The sequence below is a fragment of the Octodon degus genome, unplaced genomic scaffold (assembly GCF_000260255.1).
Source record: "Octodon degus isolate 3935 unplaced genomic scaffold, OctDeg1.0 scaffold00012, whole genome shotgun sequence".
Lineage (NCBI taxonomy): Eukaryota > Metazoa > Chordata > Mammalia > Rodentia > Octodontidae > Octodon > Octodon degus.
In genome coordinates, this window is record NW_004524588.1 from 9,560,942 (window position 1) to 9,586,742 (window position 25,801).

The window sequence follows — 25,801 nt, forward strand, 5'->3', positions numbered from 1 at the left end:
AAAACTAAACAAAAAAGGGGATACAAATGAAGGACCATTTTGTATCTGTATATACAAAATAGTTAGGACAGATATACAGCTACTTTCTCTTAATTCAATGAATAGAAATATTTAATAGTGTTTGTGGACAGGATATAATGTTTACATCTTGTACTATGCATAACCACTAAGAAGACAACAATATACAATGTGTTAAGTATTGAAACTATCCTGCTAATCGGTTTTGAAACTGTCTCATTGCTATTTGTTTCTCAATAAAATTATTAAAATAAATGAATAAAATCACCTTCTCACTGTGAAGAAGCAGATGATTCAATATATTGGCTTATTACTTGTCTCTTAGGTTGAAAATATTGTAGATTGATCCTAAGTAGACTGACCCAAAGAGGAAAGTCGCATACCTAGGATCAGAGGTGCCATGCTCACTGTCTTAGGAAGCCTGAAATGTCAGTGATGACTTAATTGGACTGCACATAGTCAGGTGCAAAAGGTGAAACGTTTCAACCCTTTTCACCAGCTCCTAAAACAACAGCTTCTCAAACCACAGTTCCTTGCTCTACTCTGATATTAGAAGTGCATAGACTCTCTCCCTTACTCTACAGCAACTAACTCAGAGACTCTCGGGATAGGGCCAAGCAATATGTTTTAAGATTCTGAGACATGCTGATGTTTAAGAATCTTTGTTCAGACTATAAACACATCCCTATTTTTTAGACATGCTTAGTCATTTGGCCTCACACATAGCAATAGTTAAGGATCTTGCTATATTATTGACTCTTGGCAAATATAGGCAGAAGAACATTGTGTTATCTCAAGACTGGTAGATTCACAGCTGGAGACTGTGCTTCATACTGAAGGACAAGTGCCTGAGATCCACTTAACTCATCTCTGAGTGACAAGAGAAGGCATCCTACAGGGGACAACGTGCAAGATGATATTAAAAGGCAAGCAGCAGTTAACAACTAAGAATCAAGCGAAGTCAGTCTAGAAGCAGGGAACTGTAAGAACAACACATTATAGCTAAAAGTTTTTCTCCTGTTTAGAAGCTTAAAGAACTTACTCTGAGATCTTTATCCCACATCCAGCACAATTATAAACACTAATGTTTGCCAAATATTTTAGTGAATAAATAATTCCCAATAGAATTATTAGCCTATATTAGCCAAAGGATATGCTGTCATTCAAAAAACTAAGGGATTGAAAGATTGCATTGGAGAGTATTTAGCAGTGGTCTCAACCCCTTTATTCTTTATCTAATCAAATTTAAAAAATAAGTTAACTCACACTTCCAAATCAGATACTTAATTTCTATACAGTTTATATGCATACTACTAAATAATATTTTAATGCTTGTAGAAAAATTAAAGTTATTTAAAATGTGGAGATATCATGGAAGACAAATCAACAATTGTTCTAATGCTTTTTGCCAGTCCAGTATCTGGTTTGGCGTAGTAGGGTAATCTGAGGAATCCTGCCAGTTGTCAAACATGGGAGGACTGGACTGGCTCTCTGTGCCAAACCTGTTAGCAGTGCCTGACCATGGTCAAAAAAGACAATAGTGTTAAGAATGCTCTGAGTCATGATTCACCCTCCAGAAAGATCATTCTGATCTTGCAAATCACATTTGCAATCTGCCTGCTATGAGCAAAGAGAAAGTAATGAACAGTATGTATTCACCATGGGAATAGACTAATAGGAAAACTGGAGGTATCACAGTGTCAACAGAAGGAAACAAAGATGGAAAGTAATTGTGGAAAACAAAGTTAGACACTAACAAAACTAGACAACAGGAAAGCAAGATTATGCTTGCATCTTCAATAGGAAGAATATATTCACACTCCCGGTTTTTCTTCCTTTATTTCTTTTTAAAATATATTTGTGGGGCCTGCCCATTAGATCAGTTGTTTAAGTGTTTGCTTAAGCAAAGACAGTCAGACTCAGCTTACTGTGGCTCAATCTGCAGATTCCTCATGTCTTTCCAGAACTGCCCTTAAGGCATTCTGAGGAAGCCAAAAAAAAAAAAAAAAAAATCCTTCTGAACTTTTGGGCCAGGGAGATAGCTCAATAGAATAAGCACTTGCCTGGAAAGTGCTTAGTTCATTCCCTGGTACCTCAAAAAATAATTAGATAGATAGATAGATAGATAGATAGATAGATAGATAGATAGATGATAGAATATATTTGCTTTGTTGTCTTAATGAGGCATGGGAAATGAGTTATGACGAGGTCTCTGCCTTGTAAGACAGGGCAACTAAGTTCCTTCCATTGTGGTCCAGTTGATTTTTGCCTATTCGAGATAATACAGAATGTTCACATCTTAATTTCCCTCATTGATTCTTACATTCTCAGGAGTCACATCCATTCACTTGTAGAGCAGCCAAGGGCCATGAATCTGGCACTTATATTTAAAGAAAAGCATTGAGGGGACCTGGCCCTAGCTCAGTCCTTTAAGTGGCTGCTTCCACAAAGCTGTCAGCCTCAGGTTGCTGGAGTTCGAACCTCACAACTCTCCCTCTGGCCAAAAGTGCCCTGAAGGCATTCGAGGAATAAAAAAAAAAAAGAAAAGAAAAGAAAAGAAAAGCATTGAAAGGATGGCAGGTGAAACTGTCATCTTTGTATGTCAGGGGTGTCTTACTGATTACACTGAAGCTACCTGGGGACAATAACTTTCATTGTGAATTTTCAAATATGCAGTAATTGTTGGAATTGTCAAGCTTTGTTCAATGTAAGCAGAGATAAGTAAATGTGAAGCAAAGAAGCTAATGACTTCTGGGCATGTTGTGAGAAGGTGAATAGCATATTATGGTCTATTTGTCTTCCATCACAGGCATTCAACAAGAAACTAAAGCTACCTGCAGTGCAGGCTTGCAGGATGGGTTAGAACCAAAGCACAAGCAGAGTGGGGAGGCAAAGGAGCCAGGCATACAATGGTGGGGAAGATTAGTGAAAGTACAGTTTAGCCCAGAGAGGCTTTTATGAATATCATTGTCTTTCAGGCTTACTGTTTCATGTATAAAGAAAACTAGCCAACACAGAGTATGCAGTTTTCATTATTTTCACATTTGGAGTCACACTCAGTTAAAGAACTACGGTAGCACTTGCCAGGAAAGATGTTTTCACTTTATTTTGTGTTGTGTTTCATCTCTCTTGGCCAGAATTGAGGGAAAAGGAGGATGAAGACTTGTGAGGGTCTACGTTATTTTTATTTTGGACTGAATTAAAATATGAGCTTGCAATAGAAAAAGAAAATAAAAAGGCAACTAGGAAAAGGAAGACACATTTGAATCATCAAATGAGATACAGTGGTGAAATCATAATTCCTAAAATATGTTCTACATGAGAACACCTAAGGCATCTCTGTGTACTGAAATTCTAAGGAGGGAAATCTCTTCCTTTTCTACAATATCCTTATACTAAGAGAAGTGAAATTATATGCAGACAAGGACTTTTAAGACTACTGAAAGTGGATCCTAGATTCTATTTTGGAGACAGGCATTCTACCAAAATATCTCAATAGTTTAGTTTAATGTGTGTGTGTGTGTGTGTGTGTGTGTCTTTGCATGTGTGTGTGTGTGTGTGTGTATCTTTGTGTGTGTGTGTAGGAGTACATGTGTGTATAATAGGAATGGAACCCAGGGTCTTATGCACACTATGTAATGTACCACTGAGCACATGGCCAGTTCAACTTACTTGATTTTGTTTGGTGACTATTTGTAATATTTTCATGAAATGTATAAACTGCATCTCATTTATTAGCTACTCTTTCTATACTACAAAAAGAATAAAGTCATGCTAGATTAATAGATCCAAAACCAACAAAAGTTAAGTAAAAGTACTGCAAAACATAGGTGTATTAGCTGTTACCTTTTGGGGGAGGGGGTACCAGGGAACAAACTCAAGACCTTGCACTTATACCACTGAGCTATCTCCCCAGCTGCTAGTTGCTACTTTCAAAAACTGTGACGTCAGTCATGTAACATGCATTTTTGGATTATCTTCACTGGATACTCTCTGACTAGCAGGGTCAAAATAGAACCTACTGAGTATGTTTCAGAAGTCTTAAAACTATTTTCAGAAGGCCTATCATTAAAGATGCTGTTTAGATAGCTAGATGTGATATGTAGGAATGTTGAATTTTTATAATTCAAGTAACTTACCATAGGAAGTAGAAAGCTGAATCAACTATGGACCCTGCCATAAGAAGCTTACTGTCCTTGTCTGCACTCTGTCTTCGTTGGTAACTGCTGATGGCCTTGAGAAGGTTTTTGCAGTTACACACCCTGGGTGCTTTTGTTCCCTTCTTCTAAAACATTCTGTGGACCTTGAGATAGGAGGGGCTTATACAGTGACAAAATAATAATCATGACAATAAATGGTGACCAACAGAGTGATAGAATTCAGGGAGGTGGCCTGGATATCCCAGTTCTTCGTGATGCATAAAATAATCAAATTTTAGTTATGCTGTAATGGATTAGTCGCCATGGAAGCTTTGGATCTCCTTATGTTTGGAGATTCTTCCCTGAATCTGTTTATCTTCAGGAAATAAAGATAACACTAATATTCAGTGAAACATGATTGGCCCAAAAGTTTTATATCTCTGCAACAAATTATCTTGTTCCGTGTTTTTAAAATTTATTTTTGATACAGGGCCATTCATCATCTGTATCAGGAGTTTAACATAAACATTAAAATCAGAGATGTACTCTATTTTTATTATTTTAGGTGTTATGAATTACTTATAGGATGTTCTTACATATTCACAATTTTATCACTTCTTCTTAATAAAAAAGGGATTGAAATGAGTGTGTAAAAAATTTTGCCAAATGTTCCCAAGGTAGGATAATCTGTATCTCTGATCCTAAGGAAATTCTTCTGAAATGTTTTATTTCTTTCATAGTTGCTGGTCTTATGACAGCACAGGAAAATCAAGTATAATCTTAGTATATCTTGATACTAAAATTCGCATTCCAACTAAAACTTAAATGAAAAGGTGCAAAAAATAAATCCTCTTTTGCAACCCAGAACTCATTGTTTGGTATGAGTTTTGATACATTAAAGAAGGAATATTACTGCTAGGTGCAATGATTACAGATCTGTGATCTTGAGGCTGATGCAAGAGGAATTAAGTTTGGACTGTATAGTGAGATTGCCTCAAGAAAATAAAACTAAATAATTAATGATTACCTATGCAAATAAAAGTGATGATGTTCATTCTGAGACTAAAAAAATAAAAAGTAAAATTAGCATTCCATTTTCAGTTATGTGGTGCATTTATTTTTAACTATTTTATGCCACTTTCTAATTTTTAGTGGGCATTTACTTTGTGCAACATTCTAGATTAGAAGTTTGAAATTCATTGAAGAGAAGAAACTGGAGCAACTAAAATGGTGTAAGACATACTTCATGCTTCATGCTGAGTGAGTTCATGATGCGGTGGAAATGCAAGCTCGGACATAAATAGTATCTACCATGGAGCACAGGGAAGAAGGAGAAAAGGAAATGGGAGGTGCAATTTGAATATGAGATTGAACAGCCTTAGTTTGCTAAGTTAAAATATTACTATGGAACCTTCTAGAAGCATTCCGAACTACAGGTGGTTTTGTATTTTTGTCAAGGGAATGAAACAAAGAGGCTACTTTAAGGACCAGAATCAGTTTAGTTAGATGAGTAAGAAATCACTGGGGACTTGAGCTGTAGATACAAGAGCAGCCTGGATATGGGGAAGGGGGGTATCCGTAAATCTCTGAGATTCATTCTCTCTCTTTTTCTCTGTCTCTCTCTGCTTCTGTCTTTGTCTCTCTGTCTCTGTCTCTGTCTCTGTCTCTCTGTCTCTGTCTCTCTCTCTCTCTCTGTCTCTCTGTCTCTGTCTCTGTCTCTGTCTCTCTCTCCCCCCTCCCCCCGCCTGTGTGTCTGTCAGACACACAGACACACAAACACACATGCACACACACACACACACACACACACACACACACACACACAGATTTGGTAAAATAAAATGGACAAAAATGAAGCCCACAATTATGCAGTAAATGTCTCTTCTAGCAAAATTAAGACTATATTTAGGCATCCTTGTCCTGTGTCTACATGGCTTTGTTTTACAGTTTTACTCTCTTTCCCAAAACTGCTATAATACCCTGTTTTTCTTTCAGCATTTATAGTGTCATTCAAACAAATGATTGTGGTGCTAACAAAAATTCCTTTTGCTTCTTTAAATTTTGCTGTTTGGTGGAATTGTTAACGAAATAAAATCTTTACAAAGAATACTAGGCACATGTCATGAAAGTTACAGCAAATTATTCCAGTAGCTAAAAACAAATGTTTCTACATTTGAGTACAGCTAAAACATCCCGACAGCTATTGTTTTCAAAACCATATTCATTGGGCATTTTATGTCCCAATACTGTTGCTTATTTCTGGAAGCCCCTTAAAATAAGCAATGATATCACGTAAGGTTTAAGCAGTGTTATTTTTTAAAGCAGAAATCAAATGTCAAAATAAATCCAAATGGATAAATCCTATCTTAATAGTGAACATATGTTTCTCCTTCTCTACTTGCTAAACCCAGATGTTAATTACTCCATTTGTCACCGCTTTGCTCTTTTCATGCTTGGAGTTGGTCGAGATTCTGTCATGAGAAGGATAAATGTCACGTGTACCGTCAGTAAAACCAAGATTATTTTTCACAGTCTGGTAAAAAAAAAATGCTGATGACATTTTAGGTCCAGAATTATAGAAGGTGCTAAAGAAATTCACTATATTTCACAGTGTCATTTACCCAATGTTACCCCAACATGAATACAGCATGTTGCACTACATTAAGAGCTGGACATTCTGACAAGCTGCTTTACAAAAAAGGCAATAAAATATAATTACTGTTCAACTTGATTTAAAACTCTTCTGGGGAATTCATTCCTGAATTCACATTTCTACAGCACTTCATGGTGTTCGAGAGAAATGGATTTAGCTTACTGTTTTAGTTCACGAAAACTAAATCCTGCTATAAGTCCTAGATGTCTGCTAGCCAGTTAGCAAGTGGGAACTCTTAATGTTCTGCTTTAATGAAAGAAAAGAAATGGGTCTCAGCATTCCAGTACATTCCTCTGGTCTTTGCAAGAATTTCCTTGCTTTGTAATCTCTGGTAACAAGAATACATTCACATGGTACAGGAAAAACACTTAGGTTTTTAATTAATAACTCTCAAAGAAATAATCATTTTGTATTGCAAGTGACAATATGATTGATAACAAAATGTTAATAAGAACTCCAAGCTTATCAAAATGTAAACTGATGAAGATTTTAATTTAAAATTCCTCCATTGACCTTCAAATTTGTACTTCATCATCTGCATTTTTTATTTAAATGCACCACAAACATTAAAAGTTCCACATTAGATAAACATTTGCTCTAGCATAGGAAGATATATGCAGTATCTCAGAGTATTTCATGTAACTAAGTGTGCTCACCTGAGCCATTGATGTCACAGCCCAGTTACTTTAGATTCCTCAAGACAAATCCATGATTCATCCATATATTCACAAAATACATAACGGTCTCCATTGGAATAATATTCCAAATATTTAATCTTGTTAGGTTTCCCGCACCGACCAATCAGGATGACTGTCAGCCACTAACCCTCTTCTACTATGAGGGCAAAATTGGGAATGGGCCAATCAGAAATAAGTTAAAACACACTAAGTTAAAGTTTACTACAAGACTTGTAGACATATGTTGGGCATCATATTCTTTTTTTTTTTTTTTTTTTTGGTACTGGGGATTGAACTCAGGACCTTGCACTTACCAGGCAAGTGCTTATTCTACTGAGCTATCTCCCCAGCCCCGGGCATCATATTCTTATGAGTTTAGGTAAAAGGTTTGGCTGGAAATACACATAGTGGATTTATAAGCAAATAACTGATTATCAGAACCATAAGACTAGGAGAGACTTCTTAGGAAGACAGTGTAAATACTAAAGAGAACTGTTTCAATGCATCAGTTTTAACAATGGAGTAGATAAGACATCCAAATGGGACTCAAAAAGAAGCCATTAGTCAGATGACAGGAGGATAAATAGCCTGGAGTCCAAGAAAAAGAATCTTTCAAGGAATTTGGAGTGGCTATCTGTGTCAAATGCTACTGTTGGTCAAAAATTGAGAAATGACCACCAGTGTTAGCCAGATGGAGGTTCTTGGTGAATTTTATAACAACAGTTTGGTTGGAGTTTTAGTAAAATAAAACCTGATTGGAATGGGCTTAAGGAAGATTGAAAAGAAAGGATTTGAGAGACAATGGAAAATAAGTTTTGCAAGAGTTTTGCTCTAAATAAAAATGGGGGTAAAATAGTACACAAGGAAATATAGGCCAAAAATTTTATTGAAAAAAATTATAGCACATTAGTACCTATAGATTGAAATATTTTCTAAAAGATTTATTTAAAAATTTTAAAAAGTGATGATTTCAGAGAGAAATGCAAACTCAGGCAGAAAACAGCATTGTAACTTTGAGACAAGGGTACAGAATCTAATGCCCAAGAGATCTTTGAATTAAACCGAAAGTTATTTATGTAAGGGAGAAAAGGGTAGAGGTAGAGAAGGTGATCACGAGCTCTCAGACTTAACACGATGCCTTGCTTTCTTCCTCGCCTAGAAAACAAAGCATTAGAAAAGTGAAAGAAGAGGGAAAGGCCATTGGGGTTTTGAGTGAGGATAACAAGTGAAGCAGTTGTCATGGTAATGGAAAAATAAATGTATTAATTATATTTGTACAGTTTTCAGAAAATCCTGAAGCCCCACATCAGAGTGGTAGGTGCATGGTTATGGTGGGACCAGTGAGGGGGGTCCGGTGTGTTTCTCCAGCAACACTCAACAGGCCTGCGACAGCTGCAGAGTTCACAGGAAATACAGAACCAGGAAATACAGAACTCCAGAAAACTTTGGAATTTTGTCCAGTGCATTACAAAACAAAGGGAGAGATAGTCAAAGGGACTGAAAAAAGCATGCAAAAGAATTATAAACATGAAACACAGACTTCACATTGGTCAAGGAAGGACATTAAAATATAATACAAATTAGCACCAGTGAAATATACATAGGGTCAAGGTATTCTTTGAGTTGCATAACCAGAAATGAGCTGGCAAAGAGGAAGCTGGGAGTTATAGACTAAGGTACTAGAAGTCGAGACAAGGTAAGGACTTGGTTCACTCTACTCAAGGCAAGATCAAGGGAGAAGAGTAGCTGAGTAGGAGGTAGGAAAAATTATTAACGGAAAGGACTTCAGAAATAAAGCATCTAGGGTAATGAATTATTGTACGAATAATAGAAAGTGTGGATTATGATGAGCATACTATTGCAACAAGTGACAAGTGAGGTTAAACATCTTCAAGAAATGAGGATGCCTGGATTATTAGGCAAGTGAGATGAACAGTGCAGTATGGTCAGTAGATATGATATTTAAATGTAAAGCCAGGCATTTTCATAAAGGAAGAAAGAGCATAAGTTAGAAAGCAGGACATAGGAGAAAGATGTCTGCCTCATACCCAGCAAACAGGAGAAAGCATATCATTTCAGAACCTTTAAGGGAAAGCAAAGGAAATATTCAGAGAACAAAACAGGTGGAAGGAGGGGATTCCTGATGGCATTCCACAAGACTTACTGCTATCTTCCTTCTCCTACAATTCCATACTCTCATCTTTCTAAAAAAAAGTAATCATGATACATTTCTGCTTATAATTTGTCCACAGGGTATACTAGCTTTAGTCATACATGAACACTAGGATGTTAGAAAACCTCAAACTTGTCTTCTTTCCCTCTATTCTATCCATACCATCTGCATTTCTGTGGGCTGATTTGGGAGTCACCTGAGTGAACCTGCACTTAGAAGCCACATGGCAGCAGTCTTTTGCAGGTACTATCTTTACTAAGTAAACCACTGTCTTGTCTGGTGTTCAATTTTCTCATTTCTAGAATGACAAAGCTAATGAATTTTTACCTGGAAATTATTTCCACTTGAGGAATTTGTTCAGTCTAGACACTCAACTCAGGGCCTCATGAAAGGAAGGGAAGTATCCTGCCACTGAGCTACAGACCCAACCCTAAACACTCAGGATGGGAGAATCTTCCATAAATTGTAAAATAATTGATCTTTCCCCTTATTGTCAGTTTTTTCCTCTAGTTATTGAAACAACCAAGGGTATGCCCACACATTTTTCCAAACAACTCCTTTTATATGTTTGCTAGAGAAAATATAGGCTACCCAGTTAACTTTTAATTTTTAATAAATCATTCTTTCAAAAATAAGCCCCAATTCTTGCACAGGTATCTTTCCTTTTTATTTACTATACCTTCCATCCCTATAAGTGGAGCAACCTGATGTGTATGGCTTTACTCCACAGTCAACATAAAAGCGGCACGTTTGAAGCTGTGCAGTATATAATCTACATAAATGTAGCCAGACTACTTGGCAATGAATACAAACACAACTGCAGATTATCCATGAGAACAGCTGTAACACTGACATTTCTATAAATCTCCAAACTGCCTAGTAGTGTAATGTGCCCAAGGATGAAAGATACTTGCATACATTTGAAGCCAAATCCAAGAAACTTTAATGATGTTATTGTGTGATTAAACAATATTATCTTACCCTCTGTGTCTTTATACTGGATCATGTTTCCCTTTAAAAGAGAATATTGTTACAATAAAAAATTAACTAATGTTGCCTACTAGTGAAGAGCTGGAATACCTTCAGCTTTTCGGTATGGGAGATTCTGGTCAGAGCTCAGTAGACCAGAAAGCTAGTAGAAAGCCTGCATGCAAAGACCAGGCTGTGGGAGTGCTCCATTGGGAAGACTGTATTGGTTGGGGGACTACTGATGATTTGTGTTATGGGTTGGCAGAAAGTTGTCTGTATTTTGCTTCTGTCTGGAGACTTTGCCTGAGACTGAGATTAAGTGCAGTAGACTCGTTAATTTTGCAAAAGAAATCTCAAAGCAGTCAAATGTTGAGGCAGTGGCATGGTGACTATTTGGGGCTTTTAGTCAGATATATATTGAGAATCAAGAGCAAAGAGCCCAGTAAAATGGTTTAAAATGTTAGTTTGCCCAGAAAGGAAGTAACAGGAAGGCTGTAGGCTGCAAAGAGAGAGCTGAGATATCAATTGCCCAGGAGGAACAGGACAGTAGAAAAGATTTCAGGAGGACATCACAGGAGGTGAGAGGTTCTCACCCTTTACAGCCTCAAAATCACAAGGGTGAGGGACTTTGCTTTGAGGAGAAAGGTGCAGAGCCCCATGTTCTAGAATGGAGGTGACGGCCACACCGGGTTCCAGAATGGTGGCAGCATAGAGAATTTGTTCCTCAAAATCAGGATCAGAGTGCTCGCTTCGGCAGCACATATACTAAAATCAGAATCAAAGTGCTCAGTGACCAAGGCACTTGATCCCTACAGCCAAGAGAGAAGAAATCTTGGCTACTGCTCCAACTGGCAACAGCCTTTGGCATTGTCCATATGGTATTGGTGTTAGGTGCATTCAGAATACGTGAGTTATGAGGTTAAGAAGACTTCCAGCTAGATTTCCAAAGGCCTAGGAGGCCAGGCAGTGTGCCCCTGAGAAGGCACTGTATAAAGCTCTGAGTGAGAAGCCTATTCAGTGGAAATCCCAGAAGTTTGGAAAAATCCAGGATTATGAGTTGTCTGAGGAAAGCTGCCAGAAGGGAGCAAAGCCAGCCCCAGAGAAAAGCCATGGCAGAAGTGTTGCAGAGGTGGATCCGTGTAAGGGTTTGGGTGCTCACAAGTCATTACAGATTGCTTTGGATGTTCCACATGGAACTACAGGACTTAACGTTTGCCCTTCGGGATTTTGGACTTGCTTTGGTCCCAATGCTTTCTATCCTGCTGCTTGTAACTTTTGTAACAGTAATGTGTTTGTTGTATCATTGAACATTGGAAGTGTTTAACTTTTCATTTGTACAGGGGCTTACAGCTAAGAGTGTCTTAGATCTTGGAGGAGACTTGTGGCTTGGACTTTTCAGCAACACTGAAACTGTTAGAACTTTGGCAACTCTTAGAGGTGGATTAAAACGCCTTTCATATAAAGGGATGTACATAAGTCTTTGTGTGTGTGTGGGGGGGGGTGCCCAGAGACAAAATGTCATGGTTCTAATGTAATAATATGTTCAAGTTGAAAATGTTGCTAAATATGTTTATGCACCTGGAAACTGGTTTAAGGAAAGGTCTGGTTGCCAAGTTGACAAGGGGTGGATTGTACTCATTGATACATTGTGTCAACTTGAGGAGTTTAGAAGTTTAAGTGATTCATTAGAGAGCCAGGATTCTTAGCTTGTAAACATCCTCATTCTGTGCAAGAGGAGGGCATGAACATTGTGTGAGTTCTATACCCCAACCCAGGGTAGCTTGTTTATAATATAAAGAGGGGAGAGAGGGTGGCTATAAGCCACACTTGCTGTCCCTCCCTTTGCTCTTTGAGCTGCCATGAACTGCTGCTCTCTGCCATATGCCACCCTACCTGGGATCCAGCTGAGTATAGACTGAACCTTCCACAAACTGTGAGCTAAATAAACCTTTCTTTCCTTAATTTTAGGTGTCAGGTATTTTGCTCCAGGAATAAGTAAAAAGTAATAGAGACAGTTTGGATAAGGAAAAGACAAACTAAGAAATAAGTTAAGCATAAGGAAAAGACCAAAAATAAGAACAGTCTCATAAGCCTTGGAGAGTAGTTAGTTTTTTCTCAAAAGTAATATGGACCCATTAGTCTTGCCAAGTTTTAAAAGTTAACTATTATATTTTAATTTTGAAAGATCAGTTTGGCAACTGTGCATGAATGAATTGAGGTAAAAGTTACCAAGATGAGAGAAGCCACCCCCAGCTATAAACTTGGTGAGAATTGATGACACTAGAAGGAAGAAATGCTTAGCGAAGTATTTCAGAGAAGTGATCCCTATAATAGATTAATTTTTTGTGCAGGATGAGGAGAACAGAGAGTCAAGGAAGATGCACCCTGTTTTCAGCCAAGATGCAAACTGAGATCAGTGGAAAGAAAATGCATTTACTGATGCACCCTTGGAGTTTGAATTATTTTAGAACAGTCAAGCATACAAAGATGCATGCTGATATACAAAGCTGAGATTTAGGAGGCAAATCTGGCATCAAGTTTTGGAGTTGGGCATCATTACAGTCCTGGCAACAATGATGACATCATCCTGAAAGAATGCCTTGGAGTAATGAAAGCACTCAATTTTAAAGTGAAAAACACAAAATTTCAAGAAAAGGCAACTGAAAACAAGAGATATGAGGACAAAGGGAAGAAAACTTGAGAATTTGGCATTATAAAAAGTATATGAATAAACACATCACTAAAAAAAAATACCTATATAGGGATCAAGGAAATCTCCATTGGATTTGGGGGGGAGGAAGACATTTAAAATTAAAGATATTTAGCGATTAAGGCAGGAGCTGGGGATATAGCTCAGGGACATCCTGAGTTCGATCTCTGATACTGAAAAAAAAACAAATCTCAGTACAAACTTGTGTGTGGCCAAACACAAAATGAATAGAAATGGAAGCAGAACCTGCAGGACTGCAAACAGCTCCTCCTATAACATTGTGTCGGGGACAAGAAATACAAGGCACTCAGTGTATGGCTGTGAGTAGCTTTTCATGTTGGAATCACTAACTGGATTGTTAGTTTTTTTGTTTTTTTTTAAATGGGGAGAGTTAGCATTTTTTACAGATGGAAGAAGAAAAAGTATGAAGATGCTACATTATACAAAAGAATATTCTACTAGTATCTTGAGGAGGAAAGAATAGAGTCCAGAAGAATGATGAAGGGATCAACACTGCATGATTTTCTAGGGCTGCTATCAGAAAATGTCACCAACTGGGCAGTTTACCAACTAAACTTCAGATTATTATCTCACAGGTCTGGCAGTCTTAAAGTCTAATGTGCTTACATCAAAGAATCGGCCTTGGTTCTTTCTGATGGCTATCAGGGAACAATCTACTCCAGCGCCCTGTTTTTGACTTGTAGATGACCACATCTTGCATGTGTTTTTTTACACTGTCTTCCTTATAAGAATATCAGTATCCTATTCACTCCCTTTTGTGTAAGGACACCTATCCTACTGGACCTTAGTCCTGTATGATATCCTCCTAATTAACTAATTATATCTGAAATAACTCTTTTTCCAAATAAGACTACATTCTGAAGTGCTAGCACTTCACTATGAGAATTTGATAGGGGCTGCAATTCAATCTGTAATGAATGGAAAGTGAGACAATTCTTCCTTTGAAATGGGAAGGAAATAGAGTAGCTGTGGGAGTTTGTAAATTTCATTTGGAAAGAAGTTTGGAAATTTCCATCTGCTTTTTATATTCTCTGAAGTGGGGGTAAAACCATCAACAAAAAAGGAGTTAAAGGTGAAGGTTAAAGTCTCTGGGGCAGTTGGAAAAGCATTGCATAAAATGAATGAGAAGCCTGACCAATGAGACTCTCAGCTTTGGCAGCTATTCCCACTTCAGCCTATTCCTGGAGATAATAACTAATGACACATTGTGCCCTGTAAATAACAGTGTGAAATCTCATGGGGAGGACAACTTTAGTTACAACAGCTTAGGCCTTAGTTGCTTTTCTCATTGCAGGGACAAAACATACAACATCTCAAGTTAAAGGAGGAAAGGCTTCTTTTGGATGACAGTTTGCAGAGGTTTCAGTCCATAATCAGCTGGCTCCAAGGCAGAGCAGTGTGGCAGAACAGCGTGGCAGAGCAGGCAAGAAGCAGCGGAAAACAGACAGTAGCAACAGATGCAGCAGCAAAAAGCAAAGGCAGCAGCAGCTTCTCTTAGTCCCTTTGTATTGTATCTAGGCTATAAGCCCACTGATTAGTGCCACCTACACCTGTGGTGGGGCGCCCATAATCCCAGCATTATGCACTTAATCTCCACATCATACACTTAATCTCCCAAAAACCCAATCTATGACCTCATACAACTTTAGGAACATCTAGATACAAGCCGTAACAATTTACAAAAAATTCATGCCAGTGTCATCAAAGAAAAGCTGTTCTCAGATTCTCCCATCAGCCATTCATTCGGAGCTCAGTTTCAGTGCCAGTCTGTTCATGACCATCCCTATTTTTATAATTAAAATTATACATATCCCTTTTATTAAAGCATTTATTGTAAGGTTGCCTCCCCTACACTTTGTTCCAAAGAGATCACTTTATGTATCTTTCAGTCTCCAAATATCTCCAGCCTTCCCAAACGCTGGAGGAAGCAGTTGGTATTCCGTGAACACTTGTGGAAATGAAACTTGACTAATGAATACTCACTAGACCATCTCTGTCATATTGAGAGTTATATCTTCCAAAAAGACTTGTCCAAAGACACAACTGTTATAGAAAGGGGTGGTGTAAGATTCATGTTTAATTCTAAAATTTCAGAATGTAAACATTTGTGGTAAGCTCCAGGAGCCACACACAGTGGAAATATCTGGAAGAACTATGATTTGACCTTCAATCTCATAAAAGTTCATTTTACCATATGGCAAGATAATTGTGGTGACCTAGTATATAAATGTGTTAATATATCTTCCTCTATTTGGGAAATCTGTAATAGTCATTTATAAATATCACTTATACATGGCAATGTTTTCATGCAACAGTGAGCAGGAGTTGTAAATAAATATCATTGTGTTTTATTTTGCAGAGTGATTGTGTACTTACATTTTTCCTGTCTGAGCCTGTGCAAGAAACAATTGAGGAATCTTCACTTGTGAGCCTAGGCAAGTAATTTCATTATTATAACCGTATGCAGTGATAGAGTTTTAATTTACATGTGTAAAAATATTTCAAGTATAATATTTTCAATTTCCAAATTAAAATCTCTTATTATAAGGCCTATTTAGTCTTTTCTAATCATTTCTGAAACTCTTACACCCCTTAGCATATGTTCTTTGAGTTAAATTAAGCTCACATGGTTTTATCCAATGATAGTAATTATGTGATATCATACTATTAATGTATTTCACTTAATTGGGTGTTGGGTTAGAATTGCATGTCACAAATAGAGTACCTGCCAGGCATGGTGATGCATGTCTATAATCCCAGCACTTGGGAAGCTCAGGCAGAAGGATCACAGTGAATTCAAAGCCAACCTGGGCTACATAGTGAGTTCAAGGCTAGTCTGAACTACATAGGGAGATTTTTGTCTCAAAAAAATTACATTTTAAAGTAAAACTATAGATGAGAGGATTAAAGCACCTGCTTAGGCAGAGCACAGCGGCCAGGGTTCAGTCCCCTGAATTCCATGCCGGCCCCGCCCCCAAAGAGTGCTGAGATGGCAATTGAACTTGAGTGTGGTGGCATTCACCTGCAATCCCAGTGTTTGGGAGACTGAAAACAGGAGAATAAATTTGAGTCCAATCTACATAGTGAGACCCTGTAGACCCTATAGACCCTGTAGCAAATATAAAAATAAATAAATAAATAAATCTAATAATAATAAAAGAAATAGAGTCCATATTTCCTCCAGAAGGTAGATATTCTAGTTTATTCCACATCTCAGGAAGCAAGAAAAATAAATATTACAATGCTAATTAAGGCTTATCTACAATTTTACTCCTGTCTTTTAAAGATCAATAATATTCTACTTCTTACACAAACTCTTACAGGGAGGCCAAAAAACCTGCATGATAATGCACCCTATTCTCTTCTAAATGTGGACTAGATTAATTCTAATTAACATTTGTATCATCCCACCAAGATTTACAGATACTTTTTCATATATTTCAATTTTAAGGATTTGTTACATAATTCGAATGCAAAGACAAGCCATCAACAGTATACTGCATTTTTACCTTAAGACTTACAAGTCCATAATGTTGCCAGACCTTTTAAGTCTTGGTCTTTATTTTATCTACATTTAATTTCAGTCTCTCTTTTTAAGATTAGGATGCCTATCTACTTATCGTTCTGCTATGTCAACATTGTAGCTCCTTACACCTCAAAGTGTAGCTCTGTAAACACTATTCTATCGTGTAGGATAATTGTTGAATAAGTTAGATGGCTATGCTTGCATTCACTTGCTTCTCCTGTTCAACAGAAAGTAACTTTACATCAAGAACCCACTTCTTCACTGTATGTTGTTCCACACTTACAAATCCTAAATGAACACTTGGACTGGGCCTTCTGCATTGCCACACATTTTGCTCACTAGTTGACATCGCCTTCCATGATGCTTTGCCTTAAAAATAGAAAAATAGGCTAGAAACAAGATTTATACAAAATTTTAGGTAAATCAACCACTTACATTATATAGCACTTACCAGAGGAAAAAATGACTTTGATTTAAGATATTCTATTTTATTGCCATAATTCATAAATGCCTAAATAGATACCTTCTAAAAACAGGTAGAGAAATTTTTATGATAAATATTGTAGCCTAGAATAATTGAAATTTTGAAAAAAGTAAGGTTGTGTAATGTGGAGATTTTACACAAAAAGAGGTAATAGGATTAACATTATAACATTAAAATCCCTCACTGATATTATTTTCCTGGGTTTCAACAAATTTGACACCAGATAATGATCAGGTTTTAAACTTCACTATGGTATTGTTTCTCTAAAAGTCACTTTGCAATAAATATACAACACAAAAGAATTGGGTTTATTTTTGTAAAAACTAAAATGGTTGCTTGAGAATATTTTCTTCTTAAAAGATTTTTTTACATCATCAATACTCAAGATTTTGTTTCAGCAAGGATAAATGACAAAAGATTTGCTTCTCAACATTTTTAAATTATAGGCTATATATGAAATATAACTGATTTTCTTAAAACAGTGGGACACATCTTCTGAGCAAAATATGCAAATCACTGCAATAAAGGATTAGCAGGAAGTGCTTCCTTCTTGTGCTCCTCAAATTATATCCTGTTTCATATTTCTGAATGATTAATCTTTTGTAATAGGACATCCAGTGAATCTAAGAAACCAGAACAACATTTATTTTAAGCACTATTCTTGTCAGTGAATTTTGAAAGTGTTAGCTTATATTGTTAAACAATTAGAGAGCAAAACTATTCAAGTGTATTAAAATATTGGTTACATAAGACCATCTTAAGTGAAAATCTCAGGCTTTACCACTTGACTGCCTCTACTAGTTGATTAAGAGAATGAAAGACAGGAGAGGGGAAGAAAGTAAGTAAGTATACAGATGAATAAATGTATATTATATACATTGAACATACCCAAAAGTGTGAACTTAGGGTAAGCACAGGGTAAAGTGGACAAAGGCAGAGGTGAAAATGATCAAAGTACTTTATGTGCATGTATAGATCTTCTAAAATAAAACTATTAATCTATAAATAATTAATAATATTGATTTATAAGCTATTAATCAATACAAGTTTTAAAGGAAGGCGCTATCTGGATTCTTATGTGTCTAGGCACATGACCTTAAAAATCATGTTAATAACACATACATAACCCTCACTCTAAGAGATATGAATAACCTTCCCCCTTTATCCACTAACTAAACAGGTCATGATAGAATAATAGAATTGCTATTTTTCACTTCTCAGTCATCACTTCTCAATTAAAACCTTTTTCTCTGCTTCCCTTGTGCCTTTCTCAGGGCAGGCTTCATGCAGTACACAGATACACAGGGCAGAGTCCAGTCTTTGGGTGATAGTTGACTGCCACTGTCTTGAAGTTCTTAATAAGTTTCAACAAAAAAAGTTGCATTTTTACTTAGCACTGGATCACACGTTATGGCTGCAGGCTAAAGAGCTAATTCCTCCTAATCCCACAGCATCTTCTCTCTAGACTGCTGTCAGGCCATCCCCCATCTTCATTCTGTCTTTTTCCAGTGCCTTAGCTAGGACAATCTCCCTAGGCGCTGCTGGATGGAATTCTTTCTCCCAGCTCTTGTGACTTCTATCTTCTTCATACTCTTTTGCACCCTTCAGATTTCAACTCCAATACTCTTACAATGCTATTTCTGTAAAGCACTTGTGTGCATATTCTGATATGAGTGATTATTTGCAGACTAGAAATCCTGGAGAGTATAATCCGTGTCTGTATGACATTGCTTGTGCATTCCCAGGGTCCAGGACACTGTTTGCTTTGCCCTGAATGCTCAATAAATAATCACTGAATAAGGGATTGATGTTAGAAAGAACCATGCAAACACATTCATATTCTTTATCAGAGTAGCATGTCATTTTTATAAAAAAGATAAGAAAAAAGCCTCACTTATTACTTGTGCAGAAAAGTCTTGGCAGAAGACAGCAAAAGCCTCCCAAATGCTAGAATTATTTCAAAGTATCAAGTAGGGGAAATATTCTACAAATTATATATTAAATATAAGGTATAACAGATCCAACAAAACTCTAATAAGAAAGTTGAATTTTATTTAAGGGGGAAAAAGTTGAAATTTATCTTAGACATTGAGTTTTTAACTAATGATGTAATACTTTATATTGTGCTACTGTAATAAAATACTTGACATTATCAACTAAAAAATAGACTCACAATTACAGAAGTTCTAATGCATAGTCAACTGACCACATTTCCTTGGGGCCTGTAGAGAGGAATGACAATGGTAGGGCAACATGGCTCACAAAAAAAGAGGAGAAAAAATATGGGTTATAGAGTATTTTTTCCAGTGATCTAAGTTTCTTCCATTGGCTGCATCTCCAAAAATTCCACTACCTCCTGTGAGTACCTTGGATTGAAGAACAAGTCTTCAACACATGCACCTTGCACGGACACTTATCCACAATACAACATCCTCCATGCCGAAAATGCTTTCACTCATACACACAAAGAATAAAATAATCCATTCACCACCACCACCACACAGCTCTGACACAACAGAAGACAAAATTGTCAAGGTACAAAAATAATAACATAAGTAATGGAGCAGAACAGGCCAAAGAAAACAATTTTCAGGTTAAGAGGATGAGTTAATGAGTGCTCAGACAACACTGATAATTACAAATGACTGCAAACTCAGGCTTTCAATCATCCCTCACATTGCTACGTGAACTTTAAGATGTTAATTTAAAAGAGAATTTGAAGGCATGTGATCCCCTGGCATGAACTTTCTGGTCAATGGTCTAGCTATTTGCTATCCCAGAAGCCTGATCAATTATCTATAAGTTGCATTATGGAACTCAGGTGTTCAATTTAAATTTTAATGATGTTACTTGATAGGAGGAACTCTTTTCAGGGTAGGATGAGTATGATTAACAATAATGCATTAGATGTCTCAAAATAGTAAGAAGGAAAGAATTTTGTTATCTTGAAAAGAATGCTAACAAAATAAAAACTACAGAATTTCAAACCAAGATGATAGAAAATTAACAATAACTACTACATTGCACACCGCTATCTTCAAAGTAGTGGCTCAGATTACCAGATATAGGCATGTAAAATTAGTCAAATAATATAAACACTAACTGTTCCTTGCAATTGACTAATAGAAACTAGTAGTACAATTATCATATATATAATATATATATATATATATATATATATATATATATATATATATATATATCCTTTTCTCTTCCCCTGCATCCCTGAATCTATTGTTTCCTTTTAGGGAGCTTGTCTTTCCTTTTCACAAAGTGTATAGTACTTTTGGATCTTTACTCACAGTTTCTTACATTAGAGAGACAATACAATGTTTACACATGTGAGTTTAAGTTATTTCACCTATGAGTATGGTCTCTAGTTATTTCCACTTGCATATAAAAGCCTGGAGTATATCTTTCATCATACCTGAATAATGCTCCATTGCATCAAAATATGACACCTTTTTTTATCCCTTACTTAATTGATGGACATGTGGGTTGTTTCCAAGATTTGGCTATTACCAATTATGCTGCTATAAACATGGGTGCACATATGTCACTGTGGTATAGTGTTTTAAATTCTTCTGAGAAAACACCAAGGAGGGGAATAGCTGGTTTGAATGCAACCTCTAATCCTAGTTCTTTTTTTCTTTCTTTCTTTTTCTTTTCTTTTCTTTTTTTTTCCAGAACCCAGGATTGAACTCAGGCCCTTGAGCTTGTCAGGGAAGCACATATTCTACTGAGCTATGTCCCCAGCCCTCTGTAACCCTAATTCTTTGAGGAATCTCCTTACTGATTTCTACAGTAATTGTACCAATCTACACTCCCATCCAAATGGAGAAGGGTCCCTTTTTCCCCACAACTCTGCCAGGATTTGTTATTGGTTGATTTTTTGATGATAGTCATTCTTTCTGGAGTGATATGGAATCTCAGTGTTGTGTTAGTTTACATTTCTCAGGTAACCAATCATGATGAACTTTTTCTCCATGTATTTATTTGCCATTTATATTTCTTCACCCAAGAAGTGTGTGTGTTCATCTCAGATGCCCATTTTTGGATTGTACCTTTAAATTTTGGGAGTCTGATTTTTAAAAAATTCTTTATATGTTCTAGATAAAAGCCCTTTGAGGGACATTTGGATAAAAATTTTCCAATTTGAAGATTTTCTTTACACTCTGTTGGTGATTTCTTTTGGTGGACAAAAACTTTTTTAGTACTGAGGATTGAACTCAGGACCCTGTGCTTCCCAGGCAAGCACTTATTCTACTGTGCTATCTCTCCAGCCCCAAAATATTTTTAATAAGATGAGATCCCCATTATTTATTCTTTCAAGTATTTCCCATGCAGTTTAGTTTTTGTTCATGAACTCTCTGCCTACCCCTATTTCAATATTTCTACCTACTTTCTCTTTTAGTAGAGTTAGTGTTTCTGTTTTAATAGTTGCATTTTTGATCCATTTTGCCTTTAATATAGTGCATGGTGATAAACATCGGTCTAATTTTAGTCTTCAGCATGTGGAAAGCCAGTTTTCCCAGGACCATTTTTTTTTCAGAACCAGGGATTGAACTCAGGCCCTTGCACTTGCCAGGAAACCACTTATTCTACTGAGCTATCTCCCTGTCCCACCCCCCCCCAGGACCATTTATTAAAGAAGCTTTCTTCCAGTGAGCATGTTTGGCCCCTTTGTGAAAGATAAGTTGGCTGAGTTTGCTTGTGGTTTTTTCTATATCTTCTAATTGATTCCATTGATCCTCAGGTCTGCTTTTCGTCAGTACCATGCTGATTTTATCACAGTAGTTTTGTAGTATAATTTCAAGACAGGAATTGTAATGCCTCCTGCCTTTCCTTTGTTTCCCAAGATTCTCTTTGCTATTCTAGGTCTAGAAAGGGAGAGTTTTAAAGTATTCACCATAAAGAAATTACAAAAGTTCAAGATGGGTAATTTACTAATTGTTCACTGTGTTACTCACTATCCAGTAGATACATGAATCAAAATATCATATGGTACCTCAGAAATATTGCAATATTCTGTGTTAAGGTAAAATGTATACAATAAAAATGTTATTGATATGAAAAATAGGGCTATTTAGACAGAAACACTCTATTAAGTTGTTTTAGAAACTCTCAGTTGAAAGCTTTACAATAGTTGTCATTTGGCTGTACTATATTTTATAATCTAAAGTTTTCTTAGGAAAATACTTTAAATTCTTATTGTGCTCTACTGGGGAAGGAAAAGATGGAAAGAAGATTAAAGATTTTTTTCTAATTACTTCATCTCTCAGAGCTGAGTGTTGGAGGATGTCACAGAAATAACATTCTATGAGTTATATAACAGGAAATGTATAAGAAATGAAGAAAACTTTAAAACAGTACTAAGGAAATTGAAAGATGCCTTGAACAAATGGGAAATATATCATTTTCTTTCAGAAGGATATTCAATATCTTTATAAATAATTTTTAAGTGTAATGCCATTCCTCAAAAATATTAGCAAATTAATTTTCAATTAAGTAACAAAATTCTACAGTGCATAAGCCACAGAAAAACAGGGATACTTAATAAAAGCAGAACAGTGAGAGGAAACAAACCATACTAAATATTAAAAAAAAAACATATTAAAACTCCACAGTGATTAAAACAGTATAACTCCAGAGCATATATGGAACATAGCATAATGACCATAAATACAACCAAATAGGTTTAGGAATTTAGTACATGAACAAAACAGGGAAAATGTAATACATGGTGTTAGAATAATACATTTCCCGACACATGCCAGGATAAAATACAGGTAGAGAAAAGATTTTAAGGCAAGTAATGAAGCTATGTGACAAAGAAAACATGGGGAAATAGCCTTTATAATTCTGAAATATACATCTATAACTTTCACTGCAAATATAAAAACTGTATGACATTACACACATAACAAAATAAAATAAGATAAATGACAAGATGGGTGAAATATTTGCAACTCTTCACAGACAAAAGCTTGATTAACACATAGCCATCTTCTAGAAAATGCTAAACAAAAGACTAAACAGCCAAGCAGAGTATTGAGGAAAGACTATGAAAAGATAATTGGCACACACACAAAAAAAACTAGAAGTGGCTCTCAACCAGATGAAAAGATACTCAACCTCACTCATCAGAGAAATGCAAATTAAATTACAGCGATACCACTACCATTTTTTCCCTCATCAGATTGGCAAACATCCAAAAATTTAATTAATAGTCTGGTTCTAAATCAGCAGGCACTCCCATCCATGGCTAGTGATAATACAAATTGGTACAACTGCCGTGGAAGGCTATTTGGCAACATTTATCAAAATTACAAACACTTATACTCTCTGACTAACAATTCTGCTGCTAGAATTTTATCCCAAATATTTGTGCATAGGTGCACATCGACCCAGATATGTGGATATTTGTTGCAGTATGATCTGCAATAGTTAGAAAATGCTGGAAACAACTCACCTGTCCATCAGAGGGGAAGTAAACCATAGTACTTCCGCATAGTGGAGACTATGTTTAAACGGTTTTTAAAATCGATTTATTGATACAAAAATTTCTCCAAGACCTTTATGTATCATGGCAAATGTACTGTACACCCTTGTGAGAAAATATGAAATGGAATTAATTATTTAGAGCTGCTTGGATGGAACAATCTAGAAGGGTACATATATCTCTGAGAGATCTATGGAAAACATAAAATTTTGGTGAGGGAATAGGCAAGATAAATATTGGCAAGAGGAGGAAGACATTTTACTTTATACTTTAAAAATAACTTTTCACTTTTTAATCATATACACATGTTAGCTAAAAACAGTTAAAATTTGAAATGCTCTTTTTCAATGTCTGGGGACTGATTATGCATATTAAACTGTGTGTTAGTTGCTGTGGTGTCAAGTCCTCCTGCATCTAAACACAATCATCTTTAAATCGATAATGCTTTAACAATTTTTGAGTTTATAATAAAGGATTAGTCAAACCCTCTAGGCAAACTTGAAGCAGAAGATCAAACTTCTCCAATGTATTTTTGTCTATATCAGGTTGTTCTCAAATTGAACTTTGAAGAACCTTTATTTAATCTACTCCCCTTGGCTGGGGAGAGAGCTCAGGGATCTAAGCGCCTGCTTGGTGAGCACAAGGACCCAAATTCAATCCCTGACACCATGTCCTGCTGGCCCAGAACCCTAGGCTAACCATGACAGCCACCAAGATGAGACATAATGACGCATGCCTGTAATCACAGCATTGGGGAGGCTGAGACAGGAGGATCCAAGCTGCGTAGTGAGACCCTGAACCAAGTAGGTAGATAGGTAGATAGATAGATAGATAGATAGATAGATAGATAGATAGATAGATAGATAGATAGACAGACAGACAGACAGACAGACAGACAGACAGACAGACAGATAACTACTCCCCTTATGTCATGGCCCTCTTTTTGCCCTTTTACAATGATTTTGGACATCATTTAATCCTACAGCACTCATTGTGTGTATAACCTCAGACCAAGTGCTTCCACTTTCCCAGTGTGTAAAATAGAGATAATACAGTCCTTACGAATTTGTTGTGATGCTTTAGTGAATTACTCTACATAAAGTACTCAGCCTTGAACATGGAAAAGGTCACAGAAATAGTAAGTCTGCTACTGGTACATCAACTATTCAGACTTCATAATGTCTGAATCTTCACTAAAAATAGGTCCTGAGGGGCTGGGGAGATGGCTCAGTGGAATAAGTGCTTCCCTGGCAAGCGCAAGGGCCTGAGTTCAATCCCTGGTTCCACAAAAAAAAAAAAAAAAAAAAAAAGGTTCTGAACTCATGCATGCTTTAAAGAAAATTGGTTGCTCATCTTGTGCATGAAGTTTAGTGTGTAATGCCAACTTCAATTGGTCCAAGTAGCAATTTTACCTTGACTGTTTAAGCACTGAGTCAAAAATGTGTGCTATTTTTCTATGTGAGAATTAAAACTCCTGTGATACAACACATTGTATCTACTTAATAAGTCTTTCACTCTTTAATTCAAATATAGTATTCATTGTACATCAAAAAGTCATCAATATTTCTTGCACCTCCACATCTAAAGTTCAACATCATTTTTATTATAAAATAGATTTGTCTGAGGACTGCATTCAGAATTAATTTGTCTCTTGATCATTGTAATAAAGATACTTTAAATGACTTTACTACAGTTATGTAATAAGCATCTCAGCTGTAGCAAATACTTTTGTCAATCAATAATCCACATCAACAGTAAAGTTAATTAATATCTGTATGTGATGAATAAACTACTATAATAAACATGTAAGGGGATTTAGGGGGAAAATCATACTGTTCATGTCTAATTTTCAAATTATTAGAAAAGATTCAAGTGTTTGAATTGACTGTAAAACAAAATGGACCACAGTAGGTCCATAACTGAACAGTG

At 36.3% G+C, this 25,801-nt stretch overlaps 1 protein-coding gene and 1 pseudogene across 1 annotated transcript in view; both read left to right on the forward strand.

Annotated features, from left to right (window-relative positions):
- The window catches only part of Pik3c2g (phosphatidylinositol-4-phosphate 3-kinase catalytic subunit type 2 gamma), a 379,694-nt gene that overhangs the window by 312,011 nt on the left and 41,882 nt on the right, over nt 1-25,801 (forward strand). The window contains exon 33 of the mRNA XM_004626203.2: nt 15,720-15,795. Coding sequence (XP_004626260.1) covers nt 15,720-15,795 — 76 coding nt within the window. The remainder of the gene's footprint in view (nt 1-15,719; nt 15,796-25,801) is intronic.
- LOC111815216 lies at nt 4,962-5,068 on the forward strand (annotated as a pseudogene).